This window comes from Mus caroli, unplaced genomic scaffold (genome assembly GCF_978045245.1).
Source record: "Mus caroli unplaced genomic scaffold, Mus_caroli_1 scaffold_7, whole genome shotgun sequence".
Taxonomy (NCBI): domain Eukaryota; kingdom Metazoa; phylum Chordata; class Mammalia; order Rodentia; family Muridae; genus Mus; species Mus caroli.
Window position 1 is genome coordinate 145,584,639 of NW_028227262.1, and position 27,642 is coordinate 145,612,280.

The 27,642-nt window shown below is 38.1% G+C and overlaps 1 protein-coding gene across 1 annotated transcript in view; it reads left to right on the forward strand.

Moving 5' to 3' along the window:
• The first annotated feature begins 413 nt into the window (after window positions 1–413).
• Calcr (calcitonin receptor) overlaps window positions 414–27,642 on the forward strand; it is a 75,172-nt gene continuing 47,943 nt past the window's right edge. Inside the window, exons 1-3 of the mRNA XM_021165087.3 lie at window positions 414–471; window positions 655–841; window positions 11,228–11,335. Of these exons, the coding sequence (XP_021020746.1) occupies window positions 11,313–11,335 (23 nt within the window). The 5' untranslated portion in view covers window positions 414–471; window positions 655–841; window positions 11,228–11,312. The remainder of the gene's footprint in view (window positions 472–654; window positions 842–11,227; window positions 11,336–27,642) is intronic.

Consider the following 27,642-nt stretch of genomic DNA (forward strand, 5'->3'; position numbering starts at 1 on the left):
AAACTCACCTCCCTACGGAATTTTCATCCTCCAGGGAAGGGGTTGGACTCTCAGAAAGCTGCCTCCAGGGACGGGTTACGATCACTGAGCCCAATCTGTCGACCACCCAACTCCCTCCCTACTCAAGGTCTAACTGGGGACCCTCTCCTGCTTCCTGGGGCTCCGAGCGCTGGGGTGTGGGGACTCTTGGGGTGTGGAGCAGCGGCAGCGAGTGCAGACCCTCTCCCGCTGGGGCTTGGGGTCCGGAGGAGCACGGAGCGGCTGCTAGCCCCTCCCTCCGAGGGCTGAAGGGGCTGACGCGCAGGGAGGGTCCGGGCGGGGCCGGCTCTGAGAGCGTCCGTCCCCACCACCCCCCTTGGCCACAGCGCGTAGGGAGGAGGGAGCGGGTGACGCGCGCACGGAAAAGGACTTAAGTCGGAGAAGTTTGCGCACAGCTTCATCTCTGAGCGAGCAGCGGCAGGCTCTGCTAAGGTGAGGCTCCCGCGCTTTGGGGAGCAGAGCAACCGGGAAAAGGACCTTGCCTGGAGCCGTTTTTGCTTTACAGTTTTGGGCTTTAAACCTACCCCATAAAGGAGGCTTAAAGGGTCTGGAAATTGGAAGGTGGACAAGAAGGAGTGCTTAGGACTAATTCAGTTTGCTCTCACTTTAAACTAGGAGAGCCAGCCGCCCAAGACTCTGGGCGGACTGCACCTGGCTGGCTTGCAGACAACTCTTGGTTGGAGAGGTGCTTACTTCTGCGCCTCACCCTGCCGTTGGCATCCCCTGCCTGGAGATGCCCAGTGAAGTCTGTGTTCCTGAGAACACCTGAGCTGTGCCCAGACATCCAACAAGAGAATTCCTGGTAAGAAGAAGGGGTTTTTTTCCCCCTTTCTTTTTTCTTTTTTGGAGGGAATGATTGGAATTAAAGATGTGGAGTGTCCCACGAAAGATGGTAGTGAGAACAATACTTTGTGAATTTTTTTTTTATTGCAAAATTGTAGTTTGACTGGTTGATACCTTGTGGATTTTTTTAATTGCAAAATTGTAACTTGACTGGTTGATACTTTGTGAATTTTTTAATTGCAAAATTGTAGTTTGACTGGCTGATACTTTGTGGATTTTTTTTTTATTGCAAAATTGTAGTTTGACTGGTTGATACTTTGTGGATTTTTTTTATTGCAAAATTGTAGTTTGACTGGTTGATACTTTGTGCATTTTTTTATTGCAAAATTGTAGTTTGACTGTGATGTTTAGAGGTGTTCTTGTAGGGTCTTAGTCTCGGTTGCTTCATTTTACCATGGCTTAAGGAAAAAAAAAGTGTCATTGGAAGATGTGATCATTTATAACTGTGCTGAGGAGCTCTCAGGTTCTGTGGGTGTTTTATGATATTACTCATATGAATTTTCTCTCAAAAGTTTTAGCCTCCTGTACTGCTGAGTATAGCAATTTCTAGGCTTAAGGTCATGGCTTTTCCTAATAGATGTTTAGTAGGTATCAATTAAAGAATGTGGGCATCTAGGCAGCGTTGTGCTGGGTCTTGGAATACAGTGGTGAATGGTGTTGCTTGTTTGGTCATGTTCTACACAGAATTTCCAACAATCATTTATGCATAGCAACCATTCTTCACACCTATTAAGAAAAATCTGTTGTGTGCATAGTTTCCTAATTAGTTTCCTTTGTTTTCTCGCCATCCCTAAGTCAGGGTGAATACGGTTAATGAGGGGTCAATTAATTAATTGACCCCATCAAGAGGTCACTTTTCTTGAGGTCTAAAATGGTGCAAAGTCAAAAATCAAAAAAGTGCACTTAGAATGGCCGCCTATTCTGCAAGCTTTGCCTCTGGAATCTACCTAAGAGTTCTTGATGATACCTTTAATCTAATAGTATATTAATCTATAACATATTGTAAATCTATACACTTAATCTATAATATATTGTAAATCAGAAAAAAGGAAGCATGATCTTTAGGTGACCATGGCCACCTTTGTGTTGGAAATGACTCTGAATGAGCCTGTCCACTGATATTTTTTGAAACTGATGGGCATCTGAGAAAAAAAATGTTTAAAATAAACTATAGGTTAACCATGTAGGTACTGAAACCAATATTAAATAGCCGTCTCCAACTGTCACTGTCTGAAATGATGATAAAAGACAAATATTTTATATAGTCAAGCTTGCTGACTTGCTGTTAAGAATAAAGTGGGAATGCTTCTATTTATTTATTTTTATTAAATATTTTCTTTATTTACATTTCAAATGTTACCCCCTTTCCTGGTTTCCCCTCCAAAATTCCCCTATCCCATCCTCCCTCCCCCTGTTCACCAACCCACCCACTCCTGCTGCCCTGTCCTGCCATTCCCCTACACTGGGGTATCAAGCCTTCACAGGACCAAGGGCCCCTCCTCTCATTGATGTCTAACGAGGCCATCCTCTGCTACATATGCAGCTGGAGCCATGGGTCCCTCCATGTGCACTCTTTGGTTGGTGACTTAGTCCCTGGGAGCTCTGGGGGTGCTGGTTAGTTCGTATTGTTCCTCGTATGGAACTGCACATCCCTTTAGCTCCTTCTGTCCTTTTTCTAGCTCCTCCATTGGGGACCCCATACTCAGTTCACTGGTTGGCTGAGAGCATTCACCTCTGTATTTGTTAGGCACTGGTATAGCCTCTCCAAAAGACAGCTATATCTCAGAAGACAGCTGTATAGGAATGCTTTTAATGTTATGGTATTTATTAAGTATACATTTTAATTGCTTGTTGCTGGCCTTATTTACTTTCAGTAGTTGATCCTTAGGTGACTATGACCACCTTTGTGGTTGAAATGACTCTGAATGAGCCTGCCTAATCATGGATATTTGTTGAAATTGTTGGGCAGCTGAGAGAAAAATGATGTTTAAAATAAACTATAGGTTGAACATGTAGGTTCTAGAATCAATATTAAATAGCATGGTCTCCAAGTTTCACTGTCTGAAATGATGATAAAAGACAAGTATTTTATATAGTCAAGCTTGCTGACTTACTGTTAAGGACAAAGTGGGAATGTTATGATATTTATTAAGTATAAATTGTAATTGCTTGTTGTTGGCCTTACATACTTTCAGTAGTTGATCCTTAGGTGACCATGCCACCTTTGTGGATGAAGTGACTCTGAGCAAGTCTGTCTTAATTGTTAATTGTTGAAATTGTAGGGCAACTAAGAGGGAAAAAAATGTTCTTTATGATACCTTTAATATACTATTTAATCTATAGTATATTTTAAATCAGAAAAATGAAGCATGGGCTAGGTTTGCAAAGCCCTCCATTTTGTCAGTGTTCACACTCATTTCTATTCTGTTTGCAGCAGCCCCAAACAACCCTTGACTAGAATTTGTTTTGGTTCAACAATAACTCTCACCTACAGTTAATTTTAATAACTAAAGTCTTAAGAGTAATATTTATCATATTGTAAAAATGCGTATTGCTTATTGACCACACCAACACACTGAATACTGTAATCTATATATAATAAAAAAATGTATTCACTAGAATTGATCCAAAGGACATACTCTAAATCTATTGTATTGTTTGATGGTATTTATATTTAAATTTAATTTATATTTCTTATTGCCCAGTTACTCGTAATTTTGGAAGATTTGGGGTAAATAAAGATAGCCTTTGTTTTAAGCAATTAAAAGAAATAAAGCTAAAATATCAAATAGTCATGCCATGGTATCTCAGTTTTTCATGAATCTCCATGAAACCTCACAAGCACACATTCTTTCAGTGGTGACTTGAATGAAAATAATAAATTTCATTGGTGTTTAATAAAGTAAAGGTGAGGTGAAAATTGGGGGGGGGGTCAGTGATGATTTACTAATAAGTAGAACTGATGTTCTCAACTTGAGCCACAAATTAGAATCTCTGAGAGAATTTTTATTTAATGAAAAAAGCAAAAACCAAGCATGCCAGACCCTACTTAACCTAACCTAATTAAATCACAGTATCTGGGGGGAAAGGCCTGTGTATTGATGAATATCTTTAGGTGATTACATGCAACCATGACTGATATGAATCAGCTGATATAGTTTTCTATGAGTTGATAGACCCTATTCATGTAGGAAGGTCTTGGTGAACACAAATGCTACTTATTCTGATCTTTGGATTTCTTTGAGCCCATTAATGTTGAAGGATCTTGGTGAAGATAAATGTCATTTGTTGTGTTGCCAGTCAACTCTTTGTTTCCATGTATGTGATGCATATAAGTTGATTCTCTAACTAGAAGAAAGATTTTATTCTTTATATTAGATTGTTAAATCATAACAGATCCCAACATTTTCCCCAGAAAACAAGTTATCCTGCCATCCAGAAAATGCCTTACTACATGAACTCTAGCTTCAGGAAATGTTTAAAAAATGCTTTATGAAGCAAAGAATTTTATTTCCTTTTACTAACACCAATATGCTATACAATGTGCAAATGTGCATTTTGAAAGAGGAGAGAGAAAACTTAGAGCCCTTCTCCTTGGCATACCAATAACATATTCTGGGTGCCAATTGTGTTCTATTATTTTCATACAAATTGGTTTTATAAAACTCATCATATGCTTTTGAAGTAAAAATCTACTGCCCTGATTTTATACATGAGAAAATTGAGGTTCCATTCTGTGAATACACTTGCTTAATATAGCAAATCAAGTAATATAAAGATGTACTCAAACTCATAGCTTCTTACTCTGAGTTTAACTGTATCATAAAACACATAGTAAGTGAATATTTATATTCTTAACTTTTTAAAGACAGCATCTATTTGAAAGTGGTATAGGGTGAGAGCAAAGGCTCTGATATAGCTGAACCGGGGAAGGACTCCCGGTTCCACCAATGTGGTTGCATAAATCAGGCAAGTATTTTACCTGTTCTGTGGTATAAAGAGCACATCTATTTGAAAGATTTTATTTAATGTGCATTAAGTGAATTACTATTTGTAAAGCATTTGTGTGTTTATGCATAGTAGGTTCTATGTAAGTGTTTAAATGTCTATTTTTAAAATGTCACTTATTCATAAACATTTTATTATTTATTAAATGCCAACCAGTGATTTAAGTCTGCCAGTACATAAAAAGTCATATCCTTGTCCTTAAGATGTTGCATCTAGTAAAAAATAAGCATAAATAAATAGATGATTATTTCAAGCAGACATTGGCATTTTTTCCATCTTGAGTATAATTAAAAGCATGGTTTGGTATATGACAGTTATGTATCTTTCTGTGTCAATGTGATCTTGCCGAGCTCCAACTGATAAAAAAAAAACCCCCAGATGGTAATATTTTCTGTTGTTAAGGTGGTCCTACATTGTTTTAGATTTGATCAAAACACAGAAAATCATATGTTCTGGCTTTAATGTGTAAGGTTAGAAAACAGACCTATGGTGAGGTCACAGAGCTTAAAACTTTGTTTTTTATTCAAGTAAATCATGAGGTTGAAACATTGAGGATGAATTTGTAGAAAGTCCCATTGATGTATGTTCATTAATACAGTTAAGTACAATTTTCTCAAATCCATTTCTCAAGAGCAATGGTGTGTGTGTGTGTGTGTGTGTGTGTGTGTGTGTGTGTGTGTTTAGAATGTGGTTTTACTTCTAAAAAAAAAATGAATTTAGAAAAGAAAATGCTTATCAAAGAATGTAGTAAAAGTCCTGACACTGAGCTGGCTTGCAAGATAACATCTGGGAGCCCACTGTTCTCTCTAGATGGTGCCCTTAGCTCCGCTCAGCTGCCAACACCTGTGGGCACCTGTGACCACTTGACTTTGCTCTGTTCTGATGGAAGTTTCTATTTAAAGAAACCATGCACATCAGTGTCCTCTGTATGAGCATAGTTTGGATTCTTTAACCACAAGGAGTTCATTCTCAAAGAAATAAAGCACCTCGTTCAGCGCAGTGCAACCAATGTTTCTGTAACCACTATTTAACTGTATTGTTGCACTGACATTTTTTGGCAGTGTATTCTTTTCTCTCAAATTATCAAATATGGGGTACTTCCAATTTCTGACAGATGCTAAGCTTTTTCAAAAGCTCTTCAGCCACCCCTTTTATTACCATTATCAAAAACATTTAAATTTTCTCCCAATATTCAGCCACATTTCAGTCCCTGTGTTTTGAATTTACAACACAGCCAGAATTACTTTCAAGCTATGGTCTTGTCATACTCTGTTCAAAATTGTTCAGTTAATGTCCAAGGATGTATCCCTCTTTTAAGACCCTTCATGATAAAACCTCATTTAATTTCTCCCCATCAATGGTATGGAGAAAATCTCAGCAGCTCCTTAATTCCAGCTCAGGGGCTACAATCATACTCGAAAAATTGAATCCAGATTTACAGTCCATCCTTCACTTGCAACCTTATGCCCTTGCTTGTCAACCTCAGTTTACATTGCCTCAAAACTGGTGTGTGTGTGTGTGTGTGTGTGTGTGTGTGTGTGTGTGTGTCTGCCTGTCTGTCCATTCACTTATATAAAGTTGCTAGGCTGCTTTGTTTGGTTTATGTTTCTCCCAACAGTTCTTTTCCCAGGAGCTGTCCTTTATTTGTATGGGGCTTCAGAATCTAGCATTTTATATCTAACCTACGTCCATCCCCCAGAGAATATTAATTATTCCCCCCAACACACATGATTTTATCCTGATACCATCACTTATATTTTCATAGTCAGTAAATATTTACTAAATGCTTATTATTTTGGTCAAAGAATATTATGATAATTACAGTTCCTTGGTGCTCTGAAGTGGGTTGCAGGAACAGTTTCTAGGGAGGTGATCCTTGTAAAGAGGATGTGAGTTGGCATTAAAATGACAGTTCATAAAAAGCTGAGTAAAGAAGGGAGACATGAAGTAACAGGTAGGAAACTAGACTGTATAACAAACAGGAGCGAAGAGCAGTACAAAAGTAACCTTCCAAAGCAAAAACCAACACAGTGATTTAGAAAACTGCAGACACCTGAGATGCTCCATCAGGTTTGCAGGCCACTGATAACTTCCCAAAGAGCCTTCTGTCAGTTTCTTTAAAGACTCTCCACAAGTTCTGTGCACAGGAAACTGTGTGAATGAGTGCCTCTGTGTGTGTGTGTGTGTGTGTGTGTGTGTGTGTGTGTGTGTGTGCGTGCTACACATATAATATGTGTATATTTACTTTTATGTAACATATTCTCTTTAGTATATGGGGGAAAAGGCCAACAAAAGCTTTCCTAGCCCCCTAGAGATTCTAGTATTTCAGCATATACAAACTGTTCCCACAATGATTATGCCCTAAGAAGTTGCATACAAGTTTTCAGGACAAATGTGTCAATTTTTGGAAAAGATGAAAATTTTTCTAGCTGCTTTATGACATGTCCCTTTTGTTATGACTATGTGTTAACTTCTTTTCTTTCTGTTCAAGGTTACAAATGACAGTCATCTGTTTTCCAATTGTCTCAGCAAATCCAGACAGATTTCTATGCTCATATAGGGAAGAGTTAAAACTTACTTAAATTTAACCATAAAGATGCTGACAATTTTTTTTCCTGAAGTGATTTTAGTCACAGTGAAGCCTGAAGTTTTCTTTTAAAGTATCAACTCACAATTGTCTCAAAACTTTGACGTATTTCTCTGTAATATTTCCTCCAAGTCAATAATCCATTTTCATTTTTAAGCATATTACACCCATTCTCCTGCTTCAGGCTAGAGTCCATGCTAACCTATGGAACAGATCATGTTTTCTTCTGTAAACATTGAAAGCCTCCCTCACAGCTCGGAACCCATCACATCATGCAGAACTGCTTCCAGTGCTCCCTCCAACCCCTCTAAAGCACAAAGTAAAGTGTACGTCCATTGTCTATGGGGTCACAGCCATGGATTTCTGCCCCCATGCTAAAAACATCTTTTGAAAAATTAAATCTGTGCTGAATGTGGGCACGCTGGGTTTTTTTCCCCCTGTAGCTATTCCCTGAACACGGGAAGCCGAGGAGATATTTAAATAGCATCTATAGTAGCTGGAGAGATGGCTCAGTGGTTAAGAGCACATAGTGCTTTTGCAGAGGTTGGATTTCAATTCCCAGCACACATGTCAGATGGCCCACAGCTGCCTGTAACTCCAGCTCAAGCCAGGGGGATTGAAAACCAGTGGCCTCTACAGGCAGATGAACTCACATGTGCATACCACCAACATATGCACCTACACATAATTAAAAATTAAAGCAATTCCTTAAACAGCATTTACATTATAGCAGTTATTACATGCAGTCTGGGTATGATTAAAAGGATGACAGGAGCATGTGCTTTGGATTACAATCAAGCATTGCACTGTTTTACATAAGGAAGTCATAGGCGAATTATATATTCCAGTTTTTAATTGTGGATCCTTAAGGATATTCCTACTTCTGCTTCTTGCATGTGAACAAAGCTACTCGAGTATCTTATTTTCCCAGTATAGTCCAGAACCAGAAGCAAGTCACATTAAACAGAAAATCTATCTTCTAAAATAACCTAGGACCTCCTGATTTAGGATACACAACAAAATAACAACAAAGGCAACAACAATTCATAGGTGCCTACTGTGTGCTGCATACAGCACTATTCAGTCACTTTTCAGGAGACTGTTAGAGTATCCTGTGTCCTTATAAGTTACTATCAAACCCAATCCATCAATGAGAAAGCAGGATTAGAAACGTGAGGAAATTCATGGCTTTCTGAATGTGGCAGAGCCACAGTTCAAACCTAAGATTGATTGACCTCCTTCTCTCTGCTACTCCAATTAATGGCATTTGATGGTGACTTGAAGACCTTTTAAAAATCCTATAATTAGAATATTAATCATCATGGATGCTCAAGCCTCTGTAACAGATGAAATAAGGAGCCCCTCTCCACAGACATGACAGACACCTGGCATCCCCACCCATGGGGCCTACAGGAGCTGTGACTGCATTTATCCCCAAATTCCAACCTTTTGGCACAGTTTGGAATAGCACAAGCCCCACCTATGGGAATGTTCTAGATGCCTAAATATATAAGCAGACATTTTTTCACAGCAACAAAATGTAAAATGTAATATTGATTTATAATTTTAAGTTTTTGTTATTTGAACAATTCCTCTTTTAAAGAGTCATCAAATTAATTTAATAATTATTAACACAGCAATTTGATGGCCACGAAACATAAAAGCTCCATTTATCCTTCCCTGGAGCTCAAAGATAATTAGTGGTTATCCTATAGATAGAATGGAGAAAATATCCATTTAATAATAATAGTGATTCCTAAAGAAAAGCTTGGCTATTTAAGATTTTCTCTCTAGAGTGCTTTTTTTATGAAGTCATCTCAGGAAACACAGGTAAAGGAAAGACAAATTTTATTGCTGCCAAATTTAATTTTAAACTGACTCAACTCATATATTAATTAATCCAACTTTCAGTGTAAGGATTTTCTATCCCTACGTGGGACAGGTAGGATTCCAGGCAGACATCTGAGTGTCTTGATTAAATATTGCTGTTTGTGGGCATTTGGATGGAGCTTCTTTACTCCAGGATTCAGAGACGTTCTTGGCACAAAACACACAGTAATGCAAATTGCTTCAACACCTTCTTGCCTGGGCCTACTACAAGGCTAAAAGGTCAGGACAATATTAGAACACTTTTTCATTCCTAACATCACATAGACTGCAAAGATGGCATTAAGGCAAAACCCCAACGAAGCAAATGATCATAGCTTGGGGGCCAATTCAGGAAAAAATAAGTATTTACTAGGTTGCTTCTTTTCCCATTGAAAATTAAAATAATTTTATTGTATCCCATGAGGAAAATATATATTCTTACAAATTGGAAATGTTATCTTAGTGAATAGAAGGTCAGGGAGAAACTTGGCTTTTCTTTTTAGCTACTGAAATATTAATATCTAGGCACATTTTAGGAGCAGCAACTTGATGTCCAATTTGAAGGTTATGATCTCATTGAGCTGCATTTTAATTTGTTAAAATAGCACTTCTGCCTTTACGGTGGTGCCATATGTTTTCCCAGTAATTCATATTTTACCTTTATTAAGATCAGGAACCCAATGCTTTCATTAAGAAAGAAACCACAGAAGTGTCACAGTTCAGCCCAGCAGAAGGTTACCACCTTCTGCCAGGGCAACCCCATCCTTATGACTCCGTGCCCAGTGCTCTCTCCAAAGAGCAGACAAGGTTACTGGGAGCCATGAGCATTTACAGAAAGCCTCATGTACCACTGTACTCATGGATGAGAGAAGAATGGAACACATGACAGGAGTAGTCTCTCTTGGTTGTTCCATCTATTATCCTGGCACACCCAGTACTTAAAATGTACACAGTAATACCATGTGGGCCATATATATACCTTCTTAAGAAAAAGCCCCTTTGCTTGAGCCACCCCAGAGTCTCTCTTCCTGTCTCTTTTGATACTCCTGGAAACTCAAATCTACTACTTTTTTGCTCCATAGCCACAAATCTTGCTTTCTACATGTAGGATTAAACTGTGCTTAACTCTCTTCAGGAAAAAAAAATTGTCAGCAATAATGATGATGTCTTTGTGTAATAATTTTGAATATTAATTCCAAAATGTTATCTTTATACTGCAGCTAAAGATATTAAAGACTTAATATTCAGTGCAAAGCTAACCAAAAGAAGAACAGATTATATCATTATAGCTAACCTGTAAACGGTAGGTTCTCAAAACTTAAGAATGACTTGAGAACTAATTAAGAACTTGGAAGCAACCATGTATACAAAATGCATATATATAAGCATATATATATGCATTTTGTATACATCTCAGTATTTTGTAAAACATGTCAGTAAATATATATATAAGCATATATATATGCATTTTGTATACATCTCAGTATTTTGTAAAACATATCAGTAAATATATATATATAAGCATATATATATGCTTTTTGTATACATCTCAGTATTTTGTAAAACATATCAGTAAATATATATATATATAAGCATATATATATGCTTTTTGTATACATCTCAGTATTTTGTAAAACATATCAGTAAATATATATATAAGCATATATATATGCTTTTTGTATACATCTCAGTATTTTGTAAAACATATCAGTAAATATATATATAAGCATATATATATGCTTTTTGTATACATCTCAGTATTTTGTAAAACATATCAGTAAAGATAATCATGAAAAACATATCTACCACTTACATAGAACTTACTATGAGTCACTAATGTTGTGTGCTTTTCACTGATTTTAATACATTTGATATTTGCAGCATCCACCTAAGGTAAGTGCCATTAGAGCGCCTTCCAGACGAGAAGAAACCGAGGGAGCAGGGCTACTACACAGAGGATTTGAAAATGACTCCAAGGAGGTCCAGAGTGTAAGTAAATCAGAAAAGAGACATGTACTTACTATTACATTTCTGATGGCCAAAGTTCATTCTCTTAATGAAAAATATCTCTCGCTTTGTATTTTGCATGTCTTGAAGCAGCAGATCCATGGATTTCTGTCTTAGAAAATGTATAGAAATAATAAAGGGTTTCCTTATTGTGAACATCTTTCTCGGAAGCTGTCATGCTTATACCCAGGCTTATAGTATTCCACTGCAAACTGAGCTTTACCAGAGAAAAGTGTGCTTCTCCAAGTTGACAATTTCAGTCATTAAAAAAAAAAATCAAAATCACACTGCAAATAAGTTGACTTATTATTTCAAAATTTCCATCAAAAATATTCAACACAACTCTTAACTGGACCTTAAAAAGAATCCCAAAACTACATTTTGCCTCTTTCCATGAGAGCTAGTCAGAAACCCGTGGTATCTGTGGTTTTAATGCTGTGGAGGGAAAATAAATGTATGAGCCCAAAATGGCAAATGAAAACACATCGAATTTTAATCAGTCTAAAAATGTCAACTTTCCTATTCACTCAGAGATGATAAACTTTCCAAGCTCTATTTTGGAACATGACAGCTCATTTCCATGTTCCCCGGACATTTCCCTATCTGATGACTACCTTGGTACTCTGTGTACTTGGGCAAACAGGGGTGAGGGGCCAACAGGAGTGGGACTGTCCATCCTGAAGCCCAAAGGAAACTGTGTGTAAGTCCTTCGAGCACATTCAGGCAATTCAGTCTTCTGCAAGTGGTTTTTATTAATTATGTCTGTGTTTGTTTATTTGCTATATCTACATTTACATTAATTTCACCTCTTCCATTTGCTTGTCTTACACATGTCTTACATTCTAGTGTAAATCATGTTTAATCTACAACCTTTTTTCTCTAATGGTACAGATGAATTTTAGAACAGTAAGAGAAAAACCATTGAGGTAGAACTTACTTTAAGTCAAATTATCTAGCTTCCTCGGGAATTTGAAGATTATTAGGTCATTATTAAGAAGTCAAGCTCACAATAATACAGGAGAATTTCCCTCTCTGTCTTATTCCATCACTGTCCAGAATCTTAGTAAGAAAAAGGTGTGGCTTCAGACTTATCCACAGTGGTGACAGATGGGGGACAAGCAGACAAGCTCCTGGAAATGTGAACCTGGGGGGGGTGGGCTGCGATTTATAGTTTATATTAATGTACTCATTAGTTTTATTTCTCTTATGTCTAAGCAGAGTTCCAAAACAGACAAGGCATACTATTACTCAATTTCAGATGTATATTTGTCAGACAGAATATGCATACACATTATCTCATTTAGATTGCACAATAGCCCAAGAATGAGATATTTTGCCTTCAGTTCATAATGATAAGGACTGAAAACCAGAGAAGGGGAAGAAGTCTATAAGAAGAAATTAGAATTAAGATGCTAATTCTAATATGCCAGTACAATCATTTTTCAGTGACACAAAGGCTTACTCTGACAGTTCTTGGAAGAATTACTCCCATTTTCTTCACACAGTTGTCACGGATGTTTTTATTATTCCCAGTGAACTTCAGGAGGTGGGGAAACTTAGAAAAAAAGGTCCTATAACTAGAGGTAGGGGCAGATATGAACAGCACACTATAGTCTTAATCACTGTCCTATACTCCTACTGAACACAGAGTCTATGCTTGATCATATCTGCTTGGTGCTGAGTGTGTAGCTTTTCAGGATCCCATGTGGCTTTTAATCGAAGAGTTGTTTACAAACCCATGGCAGAGTTTCACTGTCTAGTAGCAAAATGAGAAGCTCAGAGACAATGTTAAGAGTTTCCTTAACTACTAAGACCTTTTTCTATAAAGGACTGAGCTTTGTTCTAGAAACATAGTCTTCCTTTTGTAGAACAATAATATCCCATTTAAATCTAATGACACTCAAAATGGCTGGTAATTATTTTTAAAAACACTCATTAAAAATTTGTCAGTCCTGTGCCCTCTGCCTCATACTTGGGACAATGGGAGAAAATAGCATTAATTCATAAACTGTAAGCTTCTGGCCTTTGTTAATATATATATATATATATATATATATATATATATATATACTTTATAGTTTTAAAACTTTCTAGTTTTAAAAGACATTTAAGGGAAGCAGAATATACTCGAAGAAGGGAAGGCTGTTGCCAGCCTTGTCTAATCTACGCTCATAGAGCAACCCTCTCCACATACCAACACCTGAACTCCAGCTGAACGCCACACACACACAGCAAGCAGTGTCTCTGCGCTTCGGTTTGATAGACATTTACTACTGTGTAAAGCAGTGCTGCTCCAGCAGCCAGCCAGGGCTCCATCTTTAGAACCTGCAGAAGCTTACACTCCTTGTCAGTAGTGCTTGGCTTTCGTTATGCACAGATTTCTGTAAGGAAAATAAAATTTCAAAGGGAAGTCTTTCATAGATTTTATGTAATACAGGGGGAAATTATCAAACATGCAGGAATCACACAGGAGTGAATCTCTCTCTCTCTCTCTCTCTCTCTCTCTCTCTCTCTCTCTCCCAATTTTCTGTTGTAGTGGGTAGCAAACCTATAGCCAAATATATATCAGTATCGTACTCTGCCACTGAATTACACCTCTGACAACTTATATATTCTTTATTATTATTTTGATCCTCATATAGAATGGGGGGAAGCACAGCACAGATTCCAGCATGAGCTAAAACAGCTCATCTACTTAGGTGATGGTGTTAAGGACTTAAGTAGAGGTAACTTACCAAGAGATAGATATAGAAGAGCTCAATTAGTTAACTAAGTTAAGAACTAGTCAGACAATGAGACAACCTCATGGCTTAGGCATTTAATAATAACCAATTAGTCACAGAAATTTTGTTCCATGAATAGGATTGGTAAAGCAAAGCTGGATATATTTATACCAACCATTTTTTCTCTATTCCAAGTCTTTTAATTATCCTGTACAGTCACCCAATCTAGATTACAGCATAACTTTGCTGGTAGAATATTAGAGATAATTGCAAGCACTGTTTCCTTAGACACTTTGCTTTCACCCTAATGCTAAAGAACAGAAGGTTTCTGCCTTTTTAAAGAGAAAGCAGAAGTAGGCTGCGACTTAGTCCCCAGAAGAAACAAATGAGGAAGGAAACCAATTCCTTTTCCTTTTCCTTTCTTCTACAGGGCTTGTTTTTCTCTTAATGTAGCATTCCATTTCTCGCTCAGAGTTCATCAGACATCTGGAACTTAAATAGCTGCTCCTAATGTATTTAGAGCAGGGTCATATGGATATACCCTGTGTTGCGAGAAGGAGTATCCTGAACATAGAATCTTAATAGTTACTAATTACGTTTTATATCTTCTTCTGATTTGGGATGCAAGGTTGCAGCAGAGAAATTGTCACATGGAATGTCAATCCCAAGATAGGGATAGTACAAGACTGAGTTTGCAAGGAAAAGTCAGTATTACCCAAGAGAAAGCCACCGGCGAGAAGTGTGAGCAAGCCAATGGGAGATAATTCTGACATTTCCAGTTAGACAAATTTATGAAAATGGCTTTAAAGTATTTATGCCTATAGATCAACATATTTCTTCAGAGATTAACTTTTTTTCCATTAAAAGTAGTGAGTGGAAGTACTCAAAATGATTTTTCAAGTGCCTGGGTATTTTGCCCATGCCTCCCTGCCATCATTAAAAGTAAAATAGAAGAGACTTTATGGCATCTCTCTTTGGAACTACAAGTCCACTGCAGGTAAATGCACATAACTGGGTCCCTGGAGGCTAAGAATGTCCTTCCTGTCTCTCAGTTGGGACATCCATGCCCTGCAGATCTAGGTGTACTTCCATATTAACAGCAAAGCACTGAGAGTAAAATCCCATTCCCGTTTTCTTTATCCATGCCTCCTTTGCAGTCTTGCTCTAGGCAAACAAATTCAAATATCCTTCAGTATATCGTTAACTTACAACTAACTAGTGAATCCAGGAAGCCTTCCTTGCTACACCCCTCCCCTCCTCTCTGTATGCTTCCTCACCATTAAAGGTAAATTTTTTCCTTTTCACACTGTTGAAAAAAGACCACAGCGGGTAATGGATGTTTTAATTGAAATTTAAAAAGAATAAAACTATGATAAACTCCATCTATTTACCAGGCAGCCCAAGGCGAGGTGTCTCACCATCAAATTCTGCCTTGTATAGACCCATTTTTAAAGACACTATTTCAGAACATATTTTATTGTTGTTTCTACCTGTTTTAATCAACTTGATAAGCACCGTGATATGCTTGTAATCACTGCCATTTTTATTTTGTTACTTGCCTACATAAAAAAAATGATTTGCAAAGTTTGGCATTCAATATCTTCCCTTTGACAATTGTTTGAAAGGATTTGCAAACAACTTGAACGCAGGGAGGCATTCAAAGTGTTGCTTTGAGTTTCCATTCCATAAGTGACTTTTTCACGTAAATCCTGTCAAATTTATTCTGAGGTACCAGCTCTACTCTGTCCTGGCTATTTCCAGTGAGCCCAGGAGTGTGAGGTCCTGCTTTTCCCTCCTAAAGGCAGTTCAAGGATAATGAGTCAACCTTCCAGTAGCTTCCTCAGACTCCCTCAGAGGCTGAGCTAACTGGGCCTGCTCTGTTTTGCAGCATTAACATGGCTGCAACCTGATGCAGCCAAAATTCCCTTCTGAGCACCTTCTGTTTCTCTATGGAATTCCTCACCCCATGTAGAGTTCTGACAAAGGAGCAGGAGCTCTGCTTTATTCAGTCAGACCTTGCGCTGACACCATTGCATACACTAACAAAATTTTGCTGAAAGGACCCTGATATAGCTGTCTCTTGTGAGACTATGCCGGGGCCTAGCAAACACAGAAGTGGATGCTCACAGTCAGCTATTGGATGGACCACACGGCCCCCAATGGAGGAGCTAGAGAAAGTACCCAAGGAACTAAAGGGAACTGCAACTCTATAGGTGGAACAACAATATGAACTAACCAGTACCCCGGAGCTCTTGTCTGCATATGTATCAAAAGATGGCCTAATCACCCATCACTGCAAAGAGAGGCCCATTGAACTTGCAAACTTTATATGCCCCAGTACAGGGGAACGCCAGGGCCAAGAAGGGGGAGTGGGTGGGTAGGGGATTGGGGGGGTGGGTATGGGGGACTTTTGGGATAGCATTGAAAATGTAAACGAGGAAAATACCTAATAAAAAAAAAATTAAAGAAAAAAAATCCCTATCACCTGTTAAGTCCTAGGGAGATGGCACCTCAAGTTTTTCTGTCCCCAGAACCACCAAGTTGCTTTGATGCAGTAGTTATTCACAGGGACTCTGGTGTCAGATATACTAAGGTCAAACATACCACACTACTTACTGATGATGGCCTAATGCAAGCACATTAACGTTTTTTGTGCCTCAATTTCCTCTCATTCTGTGGTGCTGACTCTCCAGATTATCATGCCTCGGCAAAAGGCTCTGGCTGATCAATGCAGGGCAAATAACTAAACATTCCTGATAGAATGCACCTCGTGAAAATGACCCGCACACTCATAGGTCACACACATGGCTTGGCGAACAGTTACTGACTCTGTCTTTATAACTTTAAGATTTTGCAATTATTCTATCCCTGAAGAGGGGACTTTCTTCTGAAAAAGTGCCTTGCTTCAACTAGGGCCGATATTACTGATTGTTCTTAAATTTCTTGCCAACCAGCTACTGATGCACGCTGTGCCCTGTGATCCTGTTCTAGTTCCTCCACCAGCACCTCTTTAGGGTTAAGATTCTTTTTTGTCACCTGAAAATGAAATTTGACATTAGGAGTGTCACCGTTAACCATGTGTCCCTTCTAACTCCTTTCTCACTTGCTTCCCTCCCATCTAGACTCACTCTCTTTTAGAAAGACTTGTATATCCTGAGTGCGTCTAAATCTATAAAATAAAAAAATATTCAGGCCTCCGAGAAAGTGTTGAGAACATCTGCCAGTTGTTTTTAAGATGTGTGAGTTCTAGATCAATAGATTGTTGAGTAAATAGAACTTCAAATAAAAAGAATATTTCAAATAAAGCACAATTTGCACACCAACTTTCACAATGGTTTATTAAATGCCAAAATCTTTTTATATGCCAAAAACAACACAAAGCCTTGAAGCAAATTCTCATTGGAATTTGTCAAACCCACATGAAAAACTCACACTATGGGGGGGGGGGGGGATTACATATACAGGTTTACCTTTTGACCTTGGCAAATTTCAAAGTTGGCATTAAGATGCAAATTTCTTGAACAATCTAACACAGATAACATAATAAAAGCAAAAATGGTCAGTTTATCCTTTCTTCCTTCTTTTCTTTTCCTTTCTTTCTTTCTTTCTTTCTTTCTTTCTTTCTTTCTTTCTTTCTTTCTTTCCTTCCTTCCTTCCTTCCTTTCTTCTTTCTTTCTTTCTTTCTTTCTTTCCTTCCTTCCTTCCTTCCTTTCTTCTTTCTTTCTCTTTTTCTTTCTTTCTTTCCTCACTACCTCCTCCTCCTCCCTTCTTCCTCCTCCTCTTTTTCATTTTCTTTTGATTCATTTTCAGTAATTTTCTAAGGTAGGACACAGAAACCACCTCTAGGCTCAGTGAGAATAAGTGCACACTAGTAAACCGGTTGTAGCCACAGTCATATGGAGTGGTAGACTGTAGGTATCATTCCCATATGATCTTGGATCACAAATGTGTCTACTTGAGCCATCATATATAATATACAGACAGAACACGTAAAGCAAACATGATTAACTATACTCCGAGCCAGGCAGGTAGATTGAAATGTAACAGAACAGTTCACAAAGATGGCCTCTTAAACTTGGTTAATTTTAAAGCATGTGTGTGTGCATTCCTGTGGAGTTTAATGGGTGCCACTTATAATCTCTACTAAGAACCTGCTAAATCTGAGGACTTGAGAAGAGTGTCTTGCCTTGTGTAATTCCACATCCATTTGTTTTGTAAATTAGACAAGAGTCAGCCTGTAGGGGGGATTAAAACACTGGGAGGCAAATTAACATTGGCCAGCATCACTTAACCTTAACTGGGTCTGCAGAAGTCAGGTCTGTCTGTGCTCTGTATATTTTTTAAAACTGACTTTCTTTTATTAGTATAAATATTTAAATTAGTGGCCTTTTTTATTAGTAGTAATAAATATTTTACTTGTTTACTGACACTGGAATGTTTTCTCATTTGTGTTCTCTGTGTGCACAGAGGATGTGTAATTTTCTATTCCCACTGTACAGGAGACATAACATCCCCCCCCCAATAAAACAACTGATGACCAAAAAAAAAACAAAAAAACCAACCCATGATAGGTCTAAGACATGTTTTCCCAAAGTGTCAGGTGACAGACAGTAGCTGAGATATTCCCACAACATTTTGTTAACTGCTCCTCACATTAGCCCCAGTGCCTATAAATCAATCTGCGATAGTGACTGGAGAACCAATCTAAAGCGCTGGACACAGAAAAACCCAATGAAGGAAGTTGCATTGTTAGTGTTCTTGTTTGAACGTTTTAGAATTGACTCTGAATACACGAATCTCATTAGTAACTATTTTGGCCTTCAATAGTAAAAGGAGCAGAACGTGATCTCAAAATGTCCAGAGAGTTTTGATCATATGGTTCACCTCTGCTGAAGCCTTGTGGGTAAAATACACATTTCCATGCTGTGAGTATGTTTTTCAGGAGCCAACAGGCTGTCCAGTAGGTGGCACAATATTAACACTCAGTGGCCTTTGTGTTCAAAGAAATATACCCTTAAACTTGGCTCAGAGACTCAGGAGGGAGCTGCTTCATATGTCAAGTGTTTAAATATATACTCAGGGTATTAACTTTATTCTTGAAAATATCTTTTAGGATCAAGTAATTTTGAATTCATGCATCCTCTCTTTGGGGTCTATATGCTAATTTGAGATTCACTTATGCCTTGTTGCTTCAAAGATTTATACCATTTGTGTCTTTTTTTTTTCTTACTCAGATATAAGAAAAAGCATATAAAACTAGAAAATGGGTCTTTAAATATTATATACTTTTTTAGTAAACTTTTTGGAAATTTGCAAAACCAAGATTGGGCTGTAGAATTGGTTGTCGCCAGTGTCACTGGTGTCTCCCCTGCATCTGAGCCACAGTCATAGCAAAGCAGACATTGGGGAGCTCAGATCCACCAGTCATTTGGACAAATCAGATTAAAGTTAAGTACTTTGCAGCTATTTCAATATGTCTTGTCGGTACTTTGTCATCTCCCCCATCTCTGTGTGTGTGTGTGTTTGTCAGAGAGAGAGAGAGAGAGAGAGAGAGATTAATCCAAATGTAAATGCTTGTTTGCAATATAATTCAAAAATATCCCATTGATTACATTGATAGCTCTGTCTGCTAATTGATCTGTGGAAGGAAAATAGCATCTTATAGTAGTAAACTGTAAACAACAATTAAATGCCCTATACTGAGAAAAACAGAAGGATCTTGCCTTACATTTTGGCCTTTGTGATATTTACTGAAAACAGAGCAAGGGACAAGCTTTGCCACTGTTCAGGAGTAAATTTCTGCATTTACCTGTGAAGCTGATCTCTTCAGAAGATCAGACATTGAGGGACTGGGAGTGAAAAGCCTCCTCACTTAATTTAAAGCCCTTTGAATATTCTTGCCCAAACACTGCTTACCGCCTACACATCACAAGTTAGTTACAAACACAGCGCTTAAGTGCCTTTGCTTTCCATGATCTCTGCTTTGTAAGGACTTCATCAAGTCCTTGAGCTACATTTGGGTTCTATATCCAGATGGACTGGGTGGATTCTGAAAGCAGACTCTTAGTTCTCATTTGGGTTCTAACCCTGACCATAAATCTTACCCTAAAATTCTCTTAGGGAACTTTCTATGAAAAACAAGGGCCTCATTTGTAGCACAAGAGTACCATTATGTTTACTAGGGTCATCCTCTGAAACTGGCTATTTGAATCAGTTTACAAATTAAGACTACTCAAAAAGTCCTATATTCTTTTCTCTCTCTATTTCCCTAATGGAAGGGGGTACAGAATTGATAATCATGAGAATCACCTGAAAAGTGAGATACTGCCCATAGCTATCAAAAAAGGAGGGGCTGGCCGGGCGGTGGTGGCGCACACTTTTAATCCCAGCACTTGGGAGGCAGAGGCAAGCGGATTTCTGAGTTCGAGGCCGGCCTGATCTACAGAGTGAGTTCCAGGGCAGCCAGGTCTATACAGAGAAACCCTGTCTCCAAAAACCAAAAAAGAGAGAGGTGGGGCTGGAAAATGGCTCAGTAGAGCAGCACAGGCTGAGGACCTGGGCTCGGATCCCCAGCACCTACTTAGAAGTCTGGCTCAGTAAGAGATTCATTGGCAACCCCAGAATATTGGGAAAGGAAACAGGAGGGCTCTGGGGTTCTCTGGCTATCCAGCCTAGCCAGAATGGCAAGCATCAGGTTCAGTGGAAGATACAGCCTCAAAAGATAAAAGTCAAGAACACTGAAGGAAGATACCCAATGACAGTTGGCTTTTTTGCCCCCTGAAATGTTCTGAAATGACAAATCTTCAGAAAACAAAACAAAACACAGAAATGGAGACCAGGTATCAGCTAACTCTCAGCAAAATTATTCATGTGCCCTCCACACTAGCTAACATTTGCAGAGTTGGACTCATTTGAAGAGAACAGGGTTGGGGACATCCAGAGATAGGAACATCCTCGACTTTGAAAAATAGGTCCTTGAATAGACTAAACATTTGTTTACAGACTCCGCCATCAGGACAGCTCCACAAATTCTTGTCTTGAAACAACAGCCTCTCGTTCATGTTCTGAGTCCTTTAATGAGATGGAATGTCTGAAAACATCTCATAGAAACAAGTCAGAATGTACAGAAATACCTGACTCTGTCCCATTATTTTACTAAAACCAGCTGTTTGTTATGAATATGAAGAATGATTTCCCAAGTGCAATACATCCTCCCTGGAACTAGGTCCTGATGGGGCGCCCTGTTCTCATTCAAACACTACCTAGACAACCTGGGTGATACGAGGAACTCTCTCAACTCCTCTGCCTCTCTGCCTGTGATCTTACCTCTCCTCCAGTTCTTTACTGAAGGATAGTTGGTATCGTGTTTCATGAGGGAAAAAATAACAAAAAAAAAATCCACATACAATATTTTGCTTCTGAATTTTAAGGTTTTGGTATCTTAAGGTCCAAAACCATAAAAGTATTAGCATAGTAATGTGTGATAATTAAAATATCATTTATGTAATACTTTTCATTTATTTTTTTCAAATAGCCATAAGAGCTTTCTTTGCCCAGCAGTTGGCACACAGTAAGTTGAAATCCTATGTAGGGCGTGATGAACGCCATGGGTTTCAAAGACAAGTGAGCTCTATGAAATGATCTTCTAATGTCTTCTCGCTGGGTGCTGCTAGGTAGGCTTTGCAGGCTGAAATTCTCATTCCAGTCTGCCTACTTTACACCTAAAACATCTCTAGAAGTTTTAGAAGCTCTACCACTATTTCTGAATAGGTAGGCCAACCCATAAAATAAGACCAGAGAGTGTTTATCTATCATGAACATACTAGTGTAAGGAGAGTCTTTGTTAAAGTTTGTGAGTTAATGCTCCCCTGAGAATATAATGGCATTTCCAAATATATTATGGCCAAACGTTTCTGAAAATGAATATTTGTTTCAGTGCTTACACTCACTCTCTATATATGCATTTACAGCACGGAATTAAACCAGTTAAGCTGTTAAATGTTTGGTAGTGGGTGTTGCCATTTTACATGCTTTAGTTGATTAGGAGACACTCACTTTGGGTCTCCTTACAGACCCAAAGTTGTGGCCCAAACACAGAGTGCGGTGAGGAGGGTGCTTGCTATTTTAACTCCCGCCCACAACCTTGTCAGACATCGAATGAGGGGTGAGATGAGGTCACTGTTAGAACAGCAGCAAACTCCAGTGTGACTTCAGGAAGTAGTTATTTTTGTTTAGATTTTTTTTTTAAAGTTTTAAAGTTAAAAACTCTGCGTCAAAAAAAAAAAATCCAGCAAAAATAATCGGTAATAAAAGCAAAGAAATTCTAGACTCAGAAGTCCCATGAAGTCATCTCTACGCCTTTTGCCAGCAGAGGGTCTTTTTTAAAACATGTTCTCAGGATCCTTGCCAGCCTAAACATCAGCTGCCTCAACAATGGGGCGTCCATCATTTCACTGGCAAGCACCACACAAGTTCAGCAAGCTGATGCTCTTTGACCTGGATTTCTCAATAAATACACCCCAGCAGTAGGACATGCCGATTTCATTTCTGTTAAGTTCAGCCACTTAGCAAATTTATTCTGTTGTATCTTTTGCATCTGTTTTTACATTGTCTGTTTAAATTCTTTCAATGCACACTATTTAAGTCACCTTTCCCTCCTAAATCTTAATTTAACAAAACCATTCCTCTCCAGCGAGCAGGAATCTGGAAATGCTCCCAAAAGAGAGGGGACACATACACGTTTTATTAAACACATACATTTTGGGGGGAGGGGTGGAGACAGGGTTTCTCTGTTTAGCCCTGGCTGTCCTGGAACTCACTTTGTAGACCAGGCTGGCCTCGAACTCACAAATCCGCCTGACTCTGCCTCCCGAGTGCAGGGATTAAAGGCGTGCACCACTACGCTGGGCTGGATGTTTTAATAAAGAACCAAATAGGTTCTTTTGGTCCTGATAAAACTATCAACAGAAATGCACGGGGTCTAGGGGTCTCGGGGTTACAGAGTACACCAATATCTCCTGAGTGTGGGTTTTTTCTTTTCGTTCTACCAGTTATACATATAGTAGTATATCCTTCTGTGCTCGATGCAGCATCACAAGGGGAAAAGTGCAGGCGGTTGGTTGTACTCTGCTGCCTGTTTTCCGCCCCTCTTGTGGTCTGAGGGAACTGTGGGACAGCTCGCAGGAAAGATGAGCTCATATTTAGCCTGGGAAAGCTGCTTCAGCGCCCTTCCTCCTGCTCCGCATGAAATGAGCCCTGAGCAGCATGAAATCCTTGACCGCAGGTGTGGAGACGAGCTGTGACATAAATATCTTTGCTGCTTAGCAGTTGGAGGACGGCTGTGGGAAGATTTGTCACAAGCTCCCCTAGCCAAGTCTGACTCTAAGGAAATGGTCATTAGGCTCCACCACAGCAGGCTCAAATCCCGCTCCAAAACTTTATATGCCTCAGTACAGGGGAACGACAGGGCCAAGAAGTGGGAGTGGGTGGGTGGGGGAGCGTGTGGGGGACTTTTGGGATAGCATTGGAAATGTAAATGAAATAAATACCCAATAAAAAATGCTTCAAAAAAATAAATAAAAATCCCGCTCCAGCTTCCAAATAAAGAACTCATCTAGCAGAGTTGGAGGAAGGTGCTCCTGAGGGCTTAGACCATCCCAAGAGATGGAAAAGAAGTGGGAAATTCATACACCAGACTGGCATGGTTGACTACAAACTTATAAACTCTTCTGTTAGATCACAGACATATCCATCAACAAATGCATAAACAAAATCTAAATTATATGAATAGGACAAAATTTGCCCACACCACTACATAAGATATCCATAAATGTTTTCAAAAATGACCAAAATTAATAAGAATATATGCGTGTGAGCGCGCGTGCGCACGCGCGTGCACACACACACACACACACACAGAACCAATGGAGGAGAAAACTGCATACAATTTCCCAACTCCCCTCACAGTGATGGGACACACAAATTAATGTAATAAATATACCTTAATTGCTTATTTGTCAAGATTACTTACTATATTTAACTTTATTGCTTTTTAATTGTAACAACTAACCTTACCTCAAAGTGTAGATATCATTTCATTTCAAAGTTTTAAGCTTTTCTTTGTTTTTGTTTGATGTCAGATAATTTTTTCTTACTTCACTCACTTCTGTATCGTTTTTGTTTATTTCCATATCAATATAAGCAGGATATAAAGTTTTAATAAAATGAAAAGGTTACTCTGTGTTAAGAGGAGAATATATTCTAAACGTGTCTACTATTATAGTTAACATTTTGGTTTTAAGTTTTGTAAATTCTCTGTTTTCCATTTGCTTTCCTAATTGTTTGTATTTGTAACATATCCTATGTGTTCTTTAATTTTAATTTTCCCAAAATATTAAAGGAAGAAATCCTCTAAATGTTACTATTAACTGTTATAAGTATAAATACATCTTTAACCAGAAAAAACACAAATAAAATGACAAATGTAGGGATGACTTGCCCCCCTCCAGCTTTCAGCCCTTGATTTCAATTATCATGCTCTTTGATCTAAAAAAAATTATTCGGTGCTTAGTTTGGTATTTCATTCACAAAGCTATAATTTGATTTTGTGATTCTGGACCTTATAAATCCAATTTGTATCTATTGTTTAGCCCAGTGGAGTGAATTTACATGGCAGTCATGTGTTACAAGTGATACACTGAAAACACAGCTGATCTGTTTCAATGTTTATACGATGACAATGAGTGTTAATTTCACAACACTGCTCATTTTCATTAATGAAAATGAACTTTCAATACCAATATTGAAAAATTCTCCATTGAATCTTTCCTGATCAATGGTGAATAAGAAAAGTGATGTTGAATTACATTGATTTATGGGAAAATCCTAATTCTTATTAACCAGATTCTCAGTATATAACTTCAATACAATATAGAAGCATATATTTTCTTTAGCGATCTCTTCACGTTTGAGTTTATTTTTTAAATTTTGAATACATTAAGTTGTTTTAAGTAAACATGAAAAGAGATTTCAATACATGTTTAAGTTATCTGCTAGTAGACAATAGATTTGCCTTCAATTTTGCTTTAAGTCGGCGTAAAGAAAAGACATATATTGTTACAGTAAAATCAAAAGAGGAATAAGGTATATGAATCAAGATAAACTTTGTACTGGGTCTCAGCACATACCACACAGGATCTTTTATTTCACAGCCTTGACACTTGGTATAATTCCAACTATACCAAAGGCAAAAATTATTTGCAGTCCTGTTGACCGGGGGCATTTCCTGCCAAGCACCCAGGAGGGCGGACCGTCCATGGCTCATCTATTTTCCTATCCCATCTACTCATGTTGAGGTTTTTTGCATTGAACTGAAAACTCACCTACTTCAAAGTTGAACTACATGCTCCTCAAATCCTCTAAAACTAATTAGCATTTTTTGTCTACACCAACAAAACTCAATTGCAATTGCCACAGAAATTAGGGTTTTGCTCAAATGACCCTTGAAAAGCCACTTAGGGAGACTGAAGGCAACAACTCTACGCATCCCCCAACTCCTATTTCCCAAACCTCAGCATTTAATGTTGCAATATTATCATTTAATTCATACTCCACATCTTACATCCCCCACCAGTTTCTCAAATCAGAAAAAAAAAATGGTGGAAAAAGACTCTGCTTAGCACTAAGGAGAATTAAGGGTTAAGACAAAAGATTACAAGAACTAAGGAATTTAATCTTGCACAGAAAAGTGTCCTGCTAGTTGGAAACTGTGTTATTTAAAGTTATCATGACTTGTGTCTAGAATAAATTATGTGTTAGTATTACAGGAAATAGTAAACATACTCAAAATAGAGGGTAAGTACAAAATAAAGAAACTTAATTCATAAAATTTACTATCAGTAAAGTTTTCATTCATTTTTCTATATTCTCTAGTTTCATAGAACTTGTGGAAAGATTATTAATGGCATAAAATAGTCTATAAGTAAGGCTGAGTTTAGAAAGTTAGGAGAGATCACCATGTGGTCACTCAGGAATTTAATAAGCATGGCCAATGATTTTGTTTTCAGAACTTCAGTCTTCCTATCTCAAAGATAAAGAGAGCAATTATTCTCTTTGTTAGTTTTTAATAGCTCTAGGCATTCAATGAAATGTCCAGTATAAGTTGTTTCTTCATATGATTCCGGAATAGTGCTATATGGCAGTACTTGTATAGGTCACAGCACTGAAGGTTGTATGGGTTTTGGAAGGCTAAATGTTTCTTACAATTACTATGCATTTCGTCAGTAGATAATTTTACATGAAAGACAAAAGTTAAATATCCTATATATAACCAAACAACGCTTACTTAAATATAGATGTAAAATAATAACTTAGTTTATATATTTACACTTTATTTTCAGGAGAAACCCTTCTTCAAACCATCCAAGTACTTTTCAAAACACTCGTGAGTTTCCTTTGATGAGAATCATTTGGAGACCTATGGCCTCACCACCATAGTTTCTGATTCAGCAGATCTTAAGCAAAGAAAAGTTTCCTTCTAAGAAGCTCATGAGTGTCGCCCGTGTGGCTGTCTATCCCAGGGACCATTGGAGAAGCAATAGTTCAACTAAAAATCCTATTATTCTTATAGGACTGAACTCTCCACCAATCAGACATTTATGATCGAAATCAACCAAGGAATGTATGCAGAGTATAGGAGTTTATGAAAGATGTTTTCAGTGATCCCATCCATCTCTGCAGATTGGGAGGCTGTTGTTTCTCAATCAGAAAAGTTAACCAGCAGCACCTGTGTGACTAATGGACATCTGTGCTCGCTGGAACCTTTTAGAGAGGAGAGCATGTCAGAGATCTCTAATGAATTTTAAAATGTGTCATTTATGGGTGATCATAAGCACTTCATATGTTAAGGAAATTATAGAACTCCTGTCCAATATGTGATATTAATCCACCAAAATAAATTCGAGCCAACACTTTCATATGCTGGGGCACTAAAGTTAAATTAAAAGGTGGAAATGGTTATGTAATGAATGTCATTTCGAACAATGAAGACAAAACACCAGCCAACCTGCCAAGTTTTCAGATAGTCTGGCAATACAGAAAGAAGATGTGGTCTTGTTTATTTTTATTTATAAATCCAATAAAATGGAAATGTTTTGATTTATAAATTCAAAGCCTCTGTCTGTCAAGACTTCTTCCTATGGGGATCTCTTAGCCTCTCAGCGTGCTTCTTTGTTTCCCTAACACAGCATCATTGTGTTGACCTACCTCCAAATTGAGAAGAATATGAATGGAAAGAGTTGCTGTTAGAACTTAACTTTGTAAAATACAAATAATAGTCTGATTGCCTGTTAGTATACATGTGTTCAATTTGGCCAGCCAACTTCCTGAGAGATCCTGCTGTAAACAGGAACACAGATAAAGAGCCCTGGAAACAAGGATGCTGTTTGCTATGGAAAGATACAGAAACACTTATTTGAGTCAAAGTAAAACATAAATTGAACTGTCATTTGCAACACAAAGGGGAGCTTGCACTTTATTGTGCCAGCCTTCCAGGGACTATTCAAAATG